At 39.7% G+C, this 18442-nt stretch overlaps 1 protein-coding gene across 1 annotated transcript in view; it reads right to left on the bottom strand.

Annotated features, from left to right (window-relative positions):
* Positions 1–1629: 1629 nt before the first annotated feature.
* Positions 1630–18442, bottom strand: part of pkhd1l1.1 (PKHD1 like 1, tandem duplicate 1) — a 49029-nt gene continuing 32216 nt past the window's right edge. Inside the window, exons 45-76 of the mRNA XM_073858723.1 lie at positions 13745–13874; positions 13354–13595; positions 13031–13167; positions 11915–12944; positions 11609–11800; positions 11327–11478; positions 11012–11171; positions 10732–10897; positions 10566–10654; positions 10345–10493; positions 10104–10230; positions 9884–10002; positions 9553–9682; positions 9014–9187; positions 8812–8915; positions 8573–8696; positions 8340–8461; positions 8124–8214; positions 7834–7979; positions 7535–7657; positions 7107–7218; positions 6378–6494; positions 6103–6285; positions 5748–5975; positions 5481–5645; positions 5185–5342; positions 4953–5088; positions 4315–4698; positions 4076–4227; positions 2634–2778; positions 2232–2387; positions 1630–2071 (exon numbers count right to left, since the gene is read on the bottom strand). Coding sequence (XP_073714824.1) covers positions 1839–2071; positions 2232–2387; positions 2634–2778; positions 4076–4227; positions 4315–4698; positions 4953–5088; positions 5185–5342; positions 5481–5645; positions 5748–5975; positions 6103–6285; positions 6378–6494; positions 7107–7218; positions 7535–7657; positions 7834–7979; positions 8124–8214; positions 8340–8461; positions 8573–8696; positions 8812–8915; positions 9014–9187; positions 9553–9682; positions 9884–10002; positions 10104–10230; positions 10345–10493; positions 10566–10654; positions 10732–10897; positions 11012–11171; positions 11327–11478; positions 11609–11800; positions 11915–12944; positions 13031–13167; positions 13354–13595; positions 13745–13874 — 5876 coding nt within the window. The 3' untranslated portion in view covers positions 1630–1838. The remainder of the gene's footprint in view (positions 2072–2231; positions 2388–2633; positions 2779–4075; positions 4228–4314; positions 4699–4952; positions 5089–5184; positions 5343–5480; positions 5646–5747; positions 5976–6102; positions 6286–6377; positions 6495–7106; positions 7219–7534; positions 7658–7833; positions 7980–8123; positions 8215–8339; positions 8462–8572; positions 8697–8811; positions 8916–9013; positions 9188–9552; positions 9683–9883; positions 10003–10103; positions 10231–10344; positions 10494–10565; positions 10655–10731; positions 10898–11011; positions 11172–11326; positions 11479–11608; positions 11801–11914; positions 12945–13030; positions 13168–13353; positions 13596–13744; positions 13875–18442) is intronic.

The raw sequence follows: 18442 nt of genomic DNA, 5'->3' as shown, positions 1-18442 counted from the left end.
AATAATAATTGTATTGACAAGGCAAATTTATTTGTATAGCACATTTCATACACGGGTCATTCAAAGTGCTTTACATGGAAATGAGAAAAATATATATAAGAGAAAACATATATAAGAAACACAACAATAAATTGTATTGAAAAAAGAACTAAAAATGGTTCTACTGTGGCATTATATGGTGACCTTTATTTTTAATGTGTAAAGGTGCTTAGGGCTGTTTGATGTCTCTAATTAAAAGTGGTTTAAATGTTTACTTTCACTTTCACAATGAAGGCACACCTATAGAATAAAGAAAAATTGGGAAGGGTGAAGGCTTGGAGATTATAATTGGCATAATTGCCTATAAAAAAATAGATGTAAACAAGTCAGACAAGCCTGACAACACTGGTTGTTGTGTCTTATGTTTATTTAATTAAATTTGTTTCTTTCTTGCCAGGCTCTTATTATTAAAATAATTAGTATTGTAAAATACTTTTTTATTTGAAAATGTTTAAAAGTCTCCCAAACAATTGTCATTTGAAATCAATTGTAATAGATGCAAACTGATATGGGAGTTAAATAAGATCCTTCTAAATACAAAGTAAATCAAATTTTAAAAGTTTAAAGCATTTGCACACATACAGTAAACTTACACTCACCATTTTAACCCTTGTGCATTGTCCAAATGTACTACCTTTCGTGTTGTTAGTGGATGAAAACATCCACTAAATTAAACGGCAAAAAAATCAGATGAATATTTTTTCCAATTTTTTTTTACATAAATCTGATCAAAACTACCAAATCTTCACAAAAATTCCATGATTTTAACTCTTTAATTGCAAAGTTTATAAGTGGTGTCACTGATTTGGGGAAAACACACACACAAAATGACAGATTTTCAATATAAAAAAATGATTTTAACCTGGATTTTTTTTACCTTTTTCACAGTCTTGGGCATGTCAAAGATTGGTAAAAACATTGGCTTTGAAGCATTTTTAGTTTTTGTGTAGCATCAGTTTTTTTTCTCCCTCATTTATTGTTAGTGGCTGTTTTTGCCCCATCGACTTCCATTATAACCACATTTTTTTGATTGCAGAGCTATGACACATTCTTATCATGCATTTTTTAATGTTGGTGTTTTTTCCTTTTGCTAAGATGTCAAATTTGTTATTTTTACTGTTGATCACCATGTGGCACTATTAACATGAACAACACGAAAGGGTAGTAAATTTGCCCATGGTATATCGTTGAGTTCAGAGCATTTTCTTAAAATATATGTAAATATAAGATTTGTCACCAAAAATCATTCCATTTGCTAAAACAGAGAAAGTTGTGGCCAAATTAAGAGTAAAAAAACCTTCTAGTGGATGAAAAAATCCCCAACAACACATAAGGGTTAAATGACTTATGAAACTGAGTCTATTTTTAACAAAATGATTGCATGTGACTTGTTTTACTTAGACTGGACTACTAGTTACAAACAGATTGTTGGGCTCCATGTAAACGCAGCTAGTGACAGACTGGCATTTTATTTTTCCTCTACACAGGCAGGTAGACTTTGAGAATTGGACTTTAACGACCTCTAGTGATGGGTACTAATTATTGCACCTGACTGGATTCCACTAATAAAAACAGCCAGAACAAGCATGCTAAAGTTGATGTTTAATGGTGACAGAAGCATATATAGGTCAAAACAAAGGAAGAAGATTATTTACTGAAACATTCAAATATATCTTACATTTTGTTCTACAGTAATCATTATTGAATGTTTTCAGACTTAATATGGATAATATAGAAATCATGATACATATTTTAATTATAAGAAAGCAATAAAAAGAAATACATAATAATCATGTAATCTAGGTTTCTCTGAACAGGAGGAGTAAAGCAGTTAACAGCATGAGCAGACACACAGATGGTGATGAGATTGATGGACTGGAGTCAAAGATGTTTGGAAATTCCCAATCTGTGGTGACAACCACATGTGCAGGAGTTGTAACTGGAGGAGCAGGAGTTGTAACGCTTTTGACAGTAAAAGATCTCGACTCAGAATTCCATTCATTCAGAGTAAATGCTAACTTAAGGTTAACACCTGTAAAAAAAGATACAGAGGAAAATGACAGGCTACCCAGACATGCACACTATTTCTAAAACATTCAGTCAAACTAAATGATTATCTAAATCTTGATGACTTAAGTGATGTGCAAACTAAATAAAACATCTGTTAATGCTTTCTTTTACAGAGGACTCACCAGTGTTTAATATGCTGAGGTCGGTGTAATTTGCCCAGCAGTCACTGAACAGGATGGTGGTGTTTCCAGAAAGTCCCTGTGTTGGATTTCCATAAGCATCTTTAAGTACAGCTGAGATTGTTAAACTCGTCACACCCACAGACACACAGTTACCCTAAAAACGTTTGTTGAATCAATATGCAGTTTCCTTGTATTTACTTATTATTTGCTTGTAAATACAGTTTGCATCAAATACTCTTTTCTGAATGATCTGAATGATACTGTATCCCTATTAGCCCTTTGAGGTTACTGTGACTCTGTCTAATAAATGATGAATGCCAATGATTGCTAAGGTAATGCAGGATTTGTAACAATTTTCAAGGTGGGGCTTAACCAAGGTGATAGTTGATTCTGTCTTACCCTCTGCATCCACAGCCATGATGCTGGGCTGCACGCTGAGGGGTCCAGGGTACAACGCAGCCACCGGTTGGACCACAATTATCAGTGAAGACACTGTGCTGACCGACACCACCTGTGGGTCTTCACGAGTCACCTCCTGAGTGGCCACCTTATAGACAAACACAGGTAAAATAATTAAAACAGCGTGGTGTGTTTTATTATAACTAGGGGCCCTATTTTAACGATCTGAAACGCAAGTGCGAAGCGCAAAGCGCAAGTGACTTTCTGGGCGGATCTTGGGCGCTGTTGCTATTTTCCCGGCGGAAGAAATAACTCTTGCGCCAAATCAATAAGGGGATGTTCTGAAGTAGGTTAATTATTCATAGGTGTGGTTTGGGCGTAACGTCAAATAAACCAATCAGAATGCTATCCAACATTCCCTTTAAACGCAAGGGCGCAAGTTCCATGGCGGGTTGCTATTATTATGACGGATTTACCAGGCGCACACCAGGAGCTGTTCACAGTCGAGGAGACCAACGTTCTTGTAAGAGCAGAGAAGTTGTTTTGTATGGGTATGGGAGAAACCCGTCCAAATCAGCGTCGGTTAAACAGGCGTGAGAGGAAATAGCCACAATTGTCTCATCAGCTGCGCCAAGCACTACAATGATGTCAGGAGACGGGGGGATCCCAAGCTTGCCAGCATAAATCGGGCACGCCAGGCACACAGGAGGACATCGCTGCGTCCACCCTCACCGCTGAAAGGGTTTGGGGGCTTTGAAATCGGACACAAGAAACGCAAGCAAGGTCCAACCCCAAAGTACACTTACAAATCAAGTTCATATACATTAAGGTTTCTTATGAAAACATTTTAATTATTATTTAGATAAAATACACGTAATACAGCCACACAACAAACTTATGAAAATATTTTAATCGTTATTTGCATGTTAATTTTTTAACGCAGCCACACAATAAATAAAAACTATCACCACAATGCTCACCACAATGATTTCCCTTATCTCATGTGTTAATATTTTTTATTGTAACAATTTATGATTTGCAAAAATAACTGTTGCATCTGTGTAGATTAGATAAGCAATGCGCGTTGTGCACGCTATACATTATGGTCAAGCATGCGCCCTTAAAATAGCATAATGAACCACGCGCAATGCGCCACTGACTTTAGACTAGGTCTTTTTTTGGTTAGTAGCGCAATTGTTTTTTGAAACTGCAAAATAGCATAAGAGATGGTTTGCGCCGGAGCACACCTCCTTTTTTGCGCTGAACCGCCCAGGGAGCGCAAGTTCATTCCCTAGTTTGCCGACGTACGTCTGTGGAGGGAAAAACCCGCTGTGCGCCGGGGCAAAATACGAAATGATACATGCGTCACTGACAAAGTCAATTGCGCTGGGTGCAAGATAGGGCCCTAGATCTTAACAATGCATGACAGCATGAGCTGTTCTTACTTGACTCCAGGATGGGTCACTAGAAGAGGGTGGAGGAGTGATCATGTTCAGGGAAGACACATTGAAGCCGATGGATTGACTCAGATCGCCTGATACAGCAGCACGGCCCAGTTCATTAGCAATGCTCTTCAGAACCGAAAACTGCTGGTCGCCTTTACAGAGGTTTGTGATGGTATTTTAGGCATTGTAAAGTAATCTTACATTTAAATTGATGCATAATTGACATTGTCTGGCCTTACCAGTGGTACTGTTGTTGCTGCTGGTGGTGTTGTCGATGTTGTTTGTGTTGTTGGTGCTGATGGTCTGGATGGGTGGCTGACTGATTTGAATCTCAACCGTCAGTCCAGTCGCACGTCGTCTTCGTGCACTGCTGCCCTCACGGACGATCTTGGTGATTCGAATCATATTCGGTGGTATTTTGAGGAATACAGCCAGATTTCTGACCAGATTATCACCGAAGAACTCTGCCTCAGTCATGGCCGGGAGGTTGAAAGCCAAGAAAAGAAGCGGAGAAGTGCGGATCTGGACCGGTTGTGAGCCACGAATAAGTATGTACAACATATTGTAGTCTGGATCAAAGAAGTTGGAACCGTGATCGGCGTTTAAACTCGGTAGATATTGACCTAAAGAGAAATCAAAAAGAGTGAAATTAGAAACCTTGATGAATTGTTCAGGTAGAATTATTTTATATGTTTGCACAGAGAAAATGTACAGATGTCTGAGATCAATTGTGAACCTGCTTCTATTGTACATATTGTACTTTAGAAAAAAATTCTTAGTATATATTATAAGCAATTTTACTTAAGTCACAACACTTGAGCAATCTAAATTCCCTTAATCTGTGCAAAATGTATTATTCTGCATGACTGTACAGTACCTGGATATGTCGGATTAAGCGGTGTGTAATCGGTGTGAGCTGCATTCCACTGAGCGTTAGTTGGACCAATAAAAGTGTCATTTACATACACGTCTAACCGCTGAGGGTTTGAGTAAAATATAGCCACCCTAACAGCCTGTAGAGAAAAGAAGTGCAGGTTAATGCATAAATCTACTGAACATATCCATATTAAAATGAATTTTTAGTTGCAATGTCCATCTAACAGACAAACCTCTGTAGTTTTAGCGTTTAGCATCATAAGTCTCAGCTTCTGTGGTGTTGTGCTGGTGAAATAGATATCAAAGGATTTATTGGTGGCCACAATGCTATGAAACAGAGAGACTCTCTTCTGACAGGTATAGCCTGCACACCAGCCGTGGTCTTGTGGGCCTAAAATGAGAGAAAGAAGACGTCCACAATATGTTTTAAAGTAAATATATACTTTAATATTCACAATGCAACCAAATTATTTGACTATATCTTGCCATAATGGGTCATTTAAAATGAAAAGGTGTTAGTTGATTATACCATTCAGTAAATCTACATATTTGTCCCCCAGGATGGCCACAGGTGAAAGACGTCTTGTCTCTGTGTCTACGTCCATACTTTCAATAACCAGCATCTTGTAATTGAGTCCAAAGCACTTGTAGCTCTGCCAGGTGTTCATGTATGTGCAAGAGTCTCTGATCACACCTGTACAGGTAAAACACAAACATCATAGACAGACATGTTTGATGCAAGAGTGATAATGGCTCTCTTACATTAATGTAAATAATAAAAAACTCCCAGGATTACCTTTATTAGGAGCTATTTGATTGACAGGTATGCGGCTGCCGTTGAGAGCAGTGAGCATGACTTTAGGGATGCGGTAATCACCCAATCCATGCCGCGCGTCTCCGTTCCACTCGTACTCTGAATACGGCACCACTGCTCCTACTGCACCCAAGAAACTTCCATCCAGATCCTTCAACAGAGTCTTCTTCTTAGCATCACAGTCCATGTCCACACAGTCTGATGGGTTCACTTTACTACGATAAGAGCAACGCAAGATGTAGGAAGGTAAGAAGTACAAATTTATCAGTCATCTTTATATTGTTCTGTTTGGAATGCCTGCAATAACTGAATGGTATTAAAGCGATAATTGATTTACAGTAAGCATTCACTTTACTGAGATCAGGGTTATGAATGAATGCTAGAGATTCTTCAGTGCTGTCTATCTTAGAGATCCTCTCAACACTGATTGGATGTTGTAGGTCCTCATTTCCTGGGTTGGTCATGAACATGTAATTTCTTTCAGTGGAACACACATTCCTGAACCCAACAAATGTTGTATCTTGAGACAGAAACAGACAGTAAATGGCAGTGTCAGTATTATCAGTTTATATTTTCACATGTGAAGTTGGAGATTGAGAGGATGTGTCTCACCAGAGACTGTCAGTAGACCGGCTATGGCGTTGTAGCTCATGAGTCCAGGGTGAGGTTTCATTGGTGCGTGATTGTGGTCAGATTCAAACGTCGGCCAGCAAACTCCAGACCTGCCACCTGTTGTACACAAAATCAAGCTATTATAATGTAGGTAACATCAGTAAAATTAAATCAATCAATACCATCTGATCATGAAATGCAACTAAATGGTAATTTTTTTTGCAAAATCGACTGCATTAAAGTGATCAAATTTAGTTCATAATGCAAAAAGCTAAATTATCAGATATTTTTAATGCTTTTGCTCCTTTTGATGTGTGAGCAATATGTCAAATATTTGTAATGCCTCTGCAATGAGATATAAAATTCCAGTTATTTCTTCATAACCCAATTCCTTTCAAAACGTAGGAGCATGTATGTTTCTGTATATTGTTACTGTATATTGGTATATATTTACTAAAAGTATAATTAATTTGTATTTATTTAGTGCAAAACAGCATTAGTGAAAACATGTATTGACTTTTTTATAACCAAATGTCATATAAGATTTGCCAAAATAACACAGTCAATGCTTGTACTAATTAAGTATATTTTTAATTGTGCTTTAACTTGCTTTCTATTAAACCATATACCAAATACTTAAATGTATTTTTTTTTCAAATATTGTCAAAAAGCAGAAAAACAATGTGTTGTATTGTTTTTGGTTTATCAATCAGCGCTTCTGTTCTGTACCTGTAGGGGGTCGTGGAGCCCTGTGGCCTTCACTGAGTGCAACATAGGTCTCAGTTGTTGCCAGTGTGTCCAAACAGTTAAAATTGGGGCTGCTTCCCACAATCAGGGACCCCTGAATAAAGAACAAACTAATTCATGCGGGTGTTGACTAAACAATAATGTGCTTATTAGATTTAAATTTATACCTATAGGGGCAGTTTACAGACAGGGTATAATCCAGGACTAGGCCTTAGTTACTGTATAGAGGGTATGCACGTGACATCACCTTCTGCGAAAATGACTGCGGTTACACCCACTGAGTGGCAAAAGACTAGTCTGGGACTAGGGTAAGCCGTGTCCGGAAAACCATCCCATAAAGTTAAAAATTGACTTAAGTTTGATATTTATTTGGTAACACCAGACTTTTTGGCTTGGCATGAGTGCATCACCTGTACACGGACGGTTTTGTCAGCGTATTCGTGGCTGACGGATGGAGGACTGTAGATTATAGGCATGATGCCCATTCCATTATCAACCAGAGTCACATTAGAGATGTACACATTCATAAATACCTGTAGGTCAGAAAAGGACAACGTTTATCTTCACATTGTGTTAAACTCACAAGAGTAATGCGCTACACTTGTATAATAAGTCAGTAAGATCAATGCATTCTGCTGTGTACACTTGGCTTTAAAGTTACTGTTGATAAGTTGTAGGGTATTAAAGTAATGTAGATCGTTTATCATACTTGTACGTAAATGCCAAAATCAAAACTCTTCCAGACGGTGAACCCCTGGATTTGAGAGCAACCAGCAAGTCCGTCTTTATTCATGTAGACTCCATACAGACCACCATGTGCTTCATTCTGACTCCATTGAGGTACTAAACCTGAATCTTTTGATATATTATAGAAATTAAGTAATTAGTTTACAAAGACTATACATGTCAGCTTTTTACTTTTCGCATTTTACAATTTTAATAATTTTACTTCATACAAGAACCCATAATCTATTTAAAATACACCACAGCCTTATATACCTGGGCAAGGTTCTCCATTAATTCGGAATCCCACTCGTTCATAACCAGCAACAATATTCCCTTGAAGATTGACATTGGTTGCTTCATTAACCTACAGTAAAACATAAACAGTACTTTTTTACCAAGAGAGCTATTGTACAGTTCTGTACGTTTCTATTTTTATTCGGATGATATTTTTTCTGCTGTATAGTATGGCCAACATATTACAATTTTTACCTCAATAGCTGCATTCCACTCAGTGTTAAACGTCTCTGCTGCACCATTGTAAGATCCTGTCCACAGTGTCATAGTAACCAAATTTCTCTGGAGAGTACTGTTATCACCCCATATTCTGATTCCTAAAAAAAAGTAAGTGCAAAAGTATAAATCAAATCAGCATACTCAAAGTAATTACATTTTGTTTAGTATATTTATTTATTTTTTGCATTAACACTGCTTTGAGTGGACACCTTCTCCAACAGTGTGATGGATCACGTTGTCATCAATATTCAGTCCATCGGTTCCAAACACCCCAATAGCAGGAGCAAAGCCATCATGGAAAGCACATCCCTTGATGTAGGACTCACCAGCCACCTATACAAGAAATAACCATCTGGCTTCAGCAGTTTAGTGCAATGTAAAACAGTTTTGAATGTGATGTATAGAAAAGCCTCCATTAGGTGTAAGAATTAAGATTTTGTTTTCTCACATTTCCCAGGTTTAGAAACGCCAGAGAGTAACGTGGATCTGATGGGTCGTTCCATCCCTCCTGTCCTGTGTGGTAGAACTCAACGTTTCTGATCTGAGCTTTTCCTGTGACATAAACATCATAATAATCAAAGATAAGCTTTTGTTACAATGCACAAATATGAGATATTTGTTTATTGCGAGTATTTTGTTATAAGGTTTACCTCTGTAAGTATTTTGTCCATCTGTGAAGGTTCCCACCAGTACTCTTGCTCCATAAGACTGTGTGTTCATGGCTGGATACTCCTGTCCAATGATCTTGATGTTTCTGGTCAGCAGACCCACATTCCCTGCAAGCTGATAGCTTCTAGAAGATCCTGGCACGCTGTACCTTTGTCCTATATTACCACAGCCATTATGCATTACTTATTTGTTTGTTATTTAATATCTTTCCTTAAATAACTTGTGTTTTAACACATTTACTACTGCACAAAACAATAACAAGATAAATTAAGTATTTTACTTTATTTGACAGCCCCAAAGAATGTAATATATAACAGTTTTATTATAAAATGTATTATACATATATGTTGGGTCATGTCGTTTTAATAAATGTGCAACTTTTTCTTAGTTTTGCTATAAATTAAGGCACAAAGTTTATCCCAGGCTTTTGTTGCCAGCTTAGGCCTCTTCATGTATTAATCTTAACCCTGTCCGGGAAACCGCCCCTAAAGTTTATGAACTCCTGATCTAGGGTACTAACCGATGTGTGTGTATGATACAGGCCGGTCCAGGATCAGTGTGCGGCCATTATTTAAGACTGCAGTTATGGTGCGAATTTCTGTCTGCCATGGGTCATAACTGGTGGTGGACAGCAGAATCTGATCTCCAACCTGAAGGTAAAAAAATTTATACATATGTATAAAGTATGTTTTTATGCAAAAGAAGAACATCTTTAAAGTGCAAATGTGGAGAGCATGTTAATATACTGTTATTTGTAATGAGGTGCTATTACAGTAAATGACAGCCCAAGTAAATGTGTGTCTTAGGCTCTCTCTTAAGTGCTGTTTTGTCATGGTTGTTGAATGTCTTACCTTCCAGTCAACAGTTTCCTCCAGAGAGAGAGTGTTGTTTCCAGCCTGGACTGTGTTGGCCAGTTTAGTGTGAGACACATTGTGTGGCATGCCATATAGATCAAGAGATCCAAACACACCTGGAAAACCATGTTTTTATGCAAACTCGTTCAAGCATTATATTTCTTAAGTTTTTATGTACCTGCATATAAAAAAACTGTTATCTGTATAGCGCCCTTACCCAGCACTTTAGACCCTTGGTTTACTTCAGGCAACAGCCAGTCTGGTGTGAGATGGTTTCCTTTCAGTATGATCTGTAGTTCACCTCTAAAGGGTTGATCAGGATATCCAGCAATCAGACGCCCACCCTGAGTTAAGTAGGCGTGATTTATGTACATTAGTTAACTACTGTAATTTAGCCCCAAGTAAGAGTTTCATTCCAGTTTAAATGAGTGGTAGGATGCACATGGATATATTCTTACCTGAATGGAGATGTATGTTGCATTTAAAACAATGTTGTTATATTGTGAGCCATTGCCGCTGCCGTTATTTGTATCTGGAATCTCCAGAACTCCAACTATTGTAAGCTTGTTCAGTGAAGGAATTACAACATCTGCAATCACCCATTTGCCTTTAGGAAAAAGTAGGACATTTGTGACAAACTGGACATTTTACAATTATAGCAATAGCAATAGTAGCTTACCTGATGGAATGACCACATCAGAGTCTGTTCGTGGTACGGTGTAGTTGTTTTCTGGGCTTGACCTCCAAAATGATGCATTTGACCAGAGACTACATCCAATAAATCAATAGTCAAAGTCAAACAACAGATATCGTAATATAATTCAATGTAATTGTGTATAACGTACATGAAGTTTGCAGGTCTGCGGCTGGGTGTGGGAACCAAAGTGGCTGAAGGTGGGATACACCCTTTATAGTAACATTGATACACACTGAAGGACAACGATCTGTCTTTAAGTGTCCGGTCTACACTGTTCCTTCTCCTCCGGCTAGCTGCACGATCTCTTCCAGACACTGTAGTTGAAATATAACAAACGTTTAATTTCTTGTAGACCTGCAGCATGGGGATGACATTTGTATGAATCGTTGATTACAAGTATGGTTTGGATGAAGAGATGAGTGTTTTACCCATGTAATAGAGATTGTTTGAAGACTGGTTGAAGTACCAGTCTCCATTTACATTCACAGTAGGGTTCAGAGGCTGGGAGGAACCATTTCTAAAATCTATAATTTGAAACTGGTCAGGTGCTTGAGTAAAGTTGTGGTTCAGTATGATGTAATTCTCTGGCTGTCAGTGAGGAAAAAACAGGAAAAAATGCTTAAATAAGAATTTGTGGGTTTGAATTAATATGAGGATGGGTAAATGATGACAGAATTTGGTGAACTATTTGTTTTAAAAGAATCTGCATAAAATGTTTAACTAGTGTAGTGTGCATGCTTCACCTTAAATCCGTAGATCACTCCATTATATGAGATATTGGTGATTTGGGAACCACGATCGAAGTTCCAGTTGTAGGTTTGACCTGTAGGCACCAATGCCATCCAGCCATTTGTATGGGTCACAAGCTTTTGAAGGAAAGGTAACACACATGACCCTAAGGGGAGATTTAGTGTCAATCATTACAATGTACAGTAAATGCACGAAGAGTGAATTATACAGAAAAATATCTGACAAATCCAAACACATCTTCATTTATCAATCATAAGCTGATTATTTCACCCTACCAAAAGAGTTGGTGAGAGTCACATTGTTAGCCACAAGTGAAGATGGTGATGGATTGTTGATAACCAGCCGATGGAAATTAGTGGTGTTGTCACAAACTGCTCCAGGTACACCAACACTCCAATCTGCTACTTGAGAGCAGTGACTTGGGTCGAGGATGTTACTCCTCGGCACCACCTTAGAGTTAACATTGCCTTTTTGAAAATATAAAAATAGTGTTACTCAGAAGCTTTTATAGTAGGAATTTGAACATTATGCGTTTGAGAGTATTAGCTACTTTCCTGCCTGATATCTAAAAGGAACTGTACCTGTCAGGGATCCATCGATATCTACAAGCGCCACCTCATGCTCCCATCTGAAGCTGGCCTTATTGGGTGACTGATAGTATTGGATCCCACTAAATCTTGCGCTCCAGCCTCCACAGCGGAACGTGCAAGTTCCAATGATTTCTGCCACCCCAACAGCTGCACATGTTGGCCGGTTAAAGTTCACAAACTTGGTGTTGATGACACTCATACCATCATCCAAAGGCAGAACAACACCATGTGTGGTGCAGTAATCATTTCCTAGTCCCAGCTCATCCACATGACCCACAATGGTGCTGTTGACAACAGCTGCACCTCCTTGCAGCCCCCATCCATTGACGTAAGTTCGAATGATCCTCTTGGACTCCACTCCAGCTAGCTCATTATTGACCATGAGAAACTCACTGAACTGCACAGCTCCAACATTCACCCACTCAGTACCTTTCTGATTGTTCCAGGAGGTCAGGCGGCGGAAGACTGCTGGGGCTGGTGTGTTGGAGTAGCAGAGACCGTTACGCACGGGGAAATACTCTTGGAAGATCCACAAGCCGAACCAGCCCTGCGAATGCACCGTATTGTTAAAGAACTGTCCAAGTGGTACTCTTTTCTGACAGATGTTGGCATCATAGGATGGACCATCAGGATGATCATGCATGCGGTACCAGAAACCGAAGTGCGTCCCACCAGCCGCTGCATTATGTCTAATGATGTTGTTTGGGTTGGTTACCCAGTATCCAGCTGGAGTTACATCATCATTTAGCAAACTTGTGCTCTGTCTTACAAATACGGCCAAATTGTACTGCAAGATGTTTCCAGTCTCAATGCCATCTTCTATAAAGAAAGCACCACCCTTAATATCGTAGATGACATTATGTTCCACCAGCAGGTTGTGGGTGTTGTGGATGGTTACAGCACGGTTGTAAGACTGATGGATGGCACAGCCTCTCACATATGACTTATTCTGAACATCACCCATTAGATGCCAATGGATCGGGTAGCGGCCCAAACGGAACGCCTGTCCGGCATGATAAACCTAAAAGAAGGACAATGATTAAATAATGCAGTGCAAAAAATGTACATCTTAAATTCCTTACCCTTACTCATTCATTGAACTGTTACCTCAACGTATTCAATTCTGCCAATTGCCAGGTTTTGGTTTGGTTGTGGTGCGTGGAACATGATGCAACCACCAAACTCATCACTTCCAACTTCCTCACCAAATCTCCCCTGGAAACATGTCTGCACTGCAAATTCCCCTGTAAGACAATGTGAATATTTTTAATATAGCTAATCTAATGCATTAACTGAAAAGTGGTAACTACATGCATTGCATGTACTGTTATGATGAGCATGTCAAGCATTATTGACATGTTCTGTAGACATGCATTTGTTTTTGTACTGTAACTGACTTCTTCCTGTCCAAGATGAAGAAACATTTTAACCTGTGTTGAATCCAGCAGGGCAAGCTGTTATTTGATCACTCCACTCCTGGTTGTTGGCTCCACGGACAACAATGTTTCTGGTAAGAAGTCCCACCTCTGCTCTTGCTTCAAAAACAGTCCCATCAGGCAGAGTGACAGAAACACCCAGATGAGTGTAGGTCAGGGGTTTGGTCAGCGTGAGGGTCCTGCCATCAGCCGAAACTGAAGCAATTCTCATCAACTCATTCTCTCCCTGGCTATGTCTGTAGATTTATAAGAAAACTTTTCAGGAAATAAACAGCTTTCTTGTCTTTGCAAATTAGGCTGGTATATGTATGAATATATAAGAATTAATTAACATTTTTGTTTTATCATTTGTTCCACTCCAGATTTGGCAGTGCATCTACAGTACCTGTGCCCTGTTGAAGCAATGACAATTTCATCTCCAGTTTTCCAGGTGACGGCATCCATCAGTGTCAAAGTACTGGAACCATTCTGTGCAGTCTGGGAAAGACGAGTCCACGGTACAGGTACTGGGATTCCTGAAGAAGCAGATTTATAATAATACTTAAAAGCATTTCACTGCACAGGAGTGATTACACACTACAATGCTTGTATTAAGGCAATTTGGCACAGCTGTGAAGTTATCTGAACTTTTGGGACTGTTTTTGCGACTCATTTTCTAAAGAGGATTGTGTTTCTGACTACTGTATGTTTAGTAGATTAAAAAAAAAATCGAATAAACTGTTTCACTATAGACAAATTTGCAGATTGTCTATCAGGGTGAAATACAATATGCTGTCTATATAGTTTATACACACACACACACACACACACACACACACACGGAATATAACATGTACAGATATGGGTTTGGTAGGCACATTTACCCAAAGTGACTTGTTGTGCATTCATGGTACAGTACTATAGTACAAATAAGTATTTGACACATCAACATTTTTATCAGTAAGGGGATTTCTAAGTGGGCTATTGACACAAAATTTCCACCAGATGTAGCCATCAATCAGAACATTTAAGTATACAAGTTGAGTCATAATAAATAAAGTAAAATGACTCGGGAATAATTATTTATATTCACACTTTATTTAATACTTTGTAGGAAAGCCTTTGGTGATTACAGCTTCTAGAAGCCTCTTGTATGGAGGGACCAGTCGTCTGCATTGCTCAGGAGTGATTCTGGACAATTCTTCCACACAAATGGTCTTTAAATCTTGAAGGCTCCTTGGGCCCTTTTTTATGAACTTTGATCTTCAGTTCTCTCCATAGATTTTCTATGGAATTTAGGTCAGGTGATTGACTGGGCCATTAAAGCAACTTGATTTTCTTTCTTTGAAACCACTTCATTGTTTCCTTGGCCTTGTGTTTGTCCACCCTCTTTTCATTTTCAGCTTTCTGGTAGATGGCAGCAGATTTGTATCAAGAATGTCCCAGTACATTTCTCCATTCATCCTGCCTTCAATAATATGAAGTCTGCCAGTACCCCCTTGCTGAAAAGCAGCCCCAAACCATGAAGCTTCCACCCCCAAACTAAACTGTTGGTATGGTGTTCTTGGGGTGGTGGGCATTGCCATTTCGTCTCCAAACATGGTGTCTTGAATGACTGCCAAAAAGTTCAATTTTGCTTTCATCTGACCATACTATAGTCTCCCAATAATCCACAGGCCTCTCCAAATGCTCTTTCGCAAACTTTAACCAAGCCTCAACATGCTTTTTGTTCAACAATGGAGTCTTGCGTGGTGAGCGTGCATGGATGCCATGGCGGTTCAGTGCATTACTTATAGTTTTCTTTGAAACAACAGTACTGCTCATGCAAGATCTTCCTGAAGTTCTGTCCAAGTGGTTCTTGGCTCTTGGAGAACTCTCCTGATTATTCTTTGGAATCCTCGGAGAGGGATCTTACGTGGAGCACCTGATCGTGGCTGGTTTATGGTGAAGTGATGCTCTTTCCATTTTCGGATAATGGCCCCCACAGTGCTCACAGGAACATTTATCATTCTGGAAATGCGCCTATAACCATTCCCATCAAAACGCTTTTCAACGATTAGATTACGAAGATCTTGACAGAGTTCTTTGCTTTTACCCATCATGAAGTCTTTCCTGTGTGCCTCCTGGATAATGAGAAGCCTTTATAGGCCATCAATTAGGACTAAAGCAGCTGATGTCAGTTAGTATTGATGGGGACAGTAGGGGGCAGGGTTTTTCTTTTAATACTGACAGATTTCAGGTGATCTCCTGGCTTTCTATGCCATTTTGCACCTTGTTCTCTGTGTTCAATACTTATTCCCTGTGTCATTTCACTTTATTTATTATGACTCAATGTGTATACTTAAATGTTCTGATTTCTTTGTATGAATTCAATATTCGGATTGATTGCTACATCTGGTGGAAATTTTCAATAGCCCACTTAGAAATCCCCTTACTGATGAAAATTCTGATGTGTCAAATACTTATTTTCCCCACTGTATATGTGTGATCGCTGGAAATCAAGCCCACAATCTATGTAATGCTCTACCAGCTAAGCTATGTAAGTGTAGCAGTACGGTTTTCTATCCCCTGACGTCATCTGGCCAGCTGATGCGTGTGTTGTTGATGACCATGTATCTGCCTATAAAAGCGTTTCAGTTCACGTTATGCGGGTGCGTTTGTTCCATCAGCGAGCGAGCCGCCGTACTTCCGGGTTTTTGTGTACGAATGGTAGTAAGGTAAGGGCTGCTTTCAGTGAATGATTTGCAATGTTTATGGTGTATTGCACTGGGCTTTATGAAATTCATTGACTTAAGGGTGGACTGAGGAGCTTTTCGGGAAACCCGTCAATCGCTGCGTGAATGGAGGCGTTTACATTACACGTCTCCATCTGTGCTTCGTGAGTTCCAATACAGGTATGTGGTGACTTTACTCCTAATGTTATAAAGGCTGTAATGATTGATTGAGTAAAGTGCGTTATTTTCCTATTTAAGGTGTGGGTCAATGTGCAAGGGACGTTACAGTGGGTTGCTGTAGTGGGCTTGCTGCTGGCTGCGTGGCTTTCTTGCGCTACGTGCATCGCTTACACTGCTGGCTTTACCTTCTGCTTTCAACTGCAGCCGCTTTGCGCTACGTCATCATCTGGGCTGTACTAACTCTACTGAAGGGATTTCGCGCTACGTCATCTGTGCTCTGCTTTGCCTGCATCGCTCTGCTTTGCCTGCTTCGCTCTGCATTGTCTGCTTCGCTTGGGTCAGCTGGGCATTCTAATTTACATTTCTGACGGGTGGCGCTCTGTGCTGCTGCTGGTTTGCGCTGTTTGCGGCGTTGCTGGGTTATACCAGCTGATTAACATTGCGCTGCTCATGTGCTAATAGTTTACTGTTGCAGCATTGCAGTACTTCGCAGGATCAGCTGGACCGTGGTCTGGATTTGGGGCGTGGTGCTTATCCAATTGTAGCGTGAGTAACTGATTCAAAATCGGCGTGTGACAGAGTAGTCATTATCTGACTGTCACTAGCATTATTCTACTCTGAATTCCTTTGGTTCTGATTTATTAGTTTATTTTTTGTATTATCTCTATTTCTGTTGTCATTTATTCTTATTAGCATCATTCTTTACTTAGTTTGATTATTGTTTTTTATCTATAATGATATTTATTATTATTTAGAATTATTTTGGCCTTTATGTCTTTATTGTTTTCAGTCTTGAGCTACAGCTTTTTTTTTTTGTATTAAGCAAGTTAAGTATTTTGTAATTATTTTTGGATGACCTGTGAGGTGTTCTCTCTCTGTAGATTTCATTGACTCTGTAACCAGTTTACTGGCTTCCTGCCTATTGCCTGTTTGGTAGCTGGGGTGACCGGACGCGGCACCTACAGCGATAACTTTTGGGCAGTTGATTGCATGACAAGAACCCAGATTGTTAGAGGTGATGTCTTTTTTTTTTTACTGTGTCTTTTAAAGGTTACTTATTTGTTGTTTTGCTTTCTCTTCAGGAGTGGGTTGGCCGTATCAGCAGATTGTTCCTTTAAGGTGGTGGGCTCCTTACTTGGTTGCAGTGCTGTGTTCACAGTGAGGTGTGCCGTGCTGTAGTGTGCTGTGGTGCGTGTGTGCACGTGTGAGTGCTGTATGCTTTCTGCTCAAAGAACGTCAGGCCTTCTCCCACCCTGAAGTGTTGTTTGTCTGTCTTATTTTCCATTTTTACTATTTGATACTGTGAATAAAATTGAATACATTTTAAATAAAGTTTTTCTGATTGACTCAACTCTTGTCTGATACCTGACCCAGTCGTGACGAACCTGTGTGCTGTTAAATTGAGGGCGGTCCCGGGAGTAGCCCCCGGGTGGCGTAGTTGGTACAAATCCTTAGTTAGGCATCGCCACATTTGGCGTATGATCGGCAGGGTATTCGACTGGTTATCAGATTCAGACTTTGAGGAGAGTTTTTCCTTTTCCCTTCTTTCTTTTTCAGCATGCTGGTGACAGAGCAGTGATTGGGTGAGTACTTTTGTAACACGCCATGGAAAACGAATTACAGGAGATGCGGGACTTAGTTGCCCAATTACAACTTGATAATGAGAGGCTGCGACAGGAGCGTGCGGCGGTTGAGCGGCCCGATCCTGTCGCACCATCTGGTAGTGCAGCACCATCTGGTAGTGCAGCACGCCCATCTACACCGCGGTCGGCTGATGTGGGTGCCAGTACAGTCGAACGTTTTGTATTTATTCCGAGAGCCAGACGCTGCCCAAATTTTAATGGCAGATCTGGTGTCAATCTTGATGAGTGGCTTGAGGAGGCCTGAGCGTGTATGAGAGTTCGTAATATGACATCAGAAGAGCAAGCCTTTTTCCTTTATGATCACCTTGAAGGAGAGGCCCGAAACGAGATTAAATACCGTTCTAGTGCAGATAAAAGTGATCCAGACAAAATTATTGCAGCTTTGCGTGAAGTGTATGGTTGTGCAGAGTCGTACATTGCACTGCAGGAAGCATTTTTCTCTCGGCGACAGCGCGAGGGAGAAACATTGTTGGAGTTCTCCTTGGCGTTGTTAGGTCTTTTTGAAAAAGTAAAAAACCAGTCGCCATGTGAAGTTTTAAATGGTGATGTAATTGTAAGGGATCAATT

Source organism: Misgurnus anguillicaudatus, chromosome 20 (genome assembly GCF_027580225.2).
Source record: "Misgurnus anguillicaudatus chromosome 20, ASM2758022v2, whole genome shotgun sequence".
NCBI lineage: Eukaryota > Metazoa > Chordata > Actinopteri > Cypriniformes > Cobitidae > Misgurnus > Misgurnus anguillicaudatus.
The sequence above is the reverse complement of the archived record's forward strand: the minus strand, read 5'-3'. Positions and strand labels throughout refer to the sequence as shown.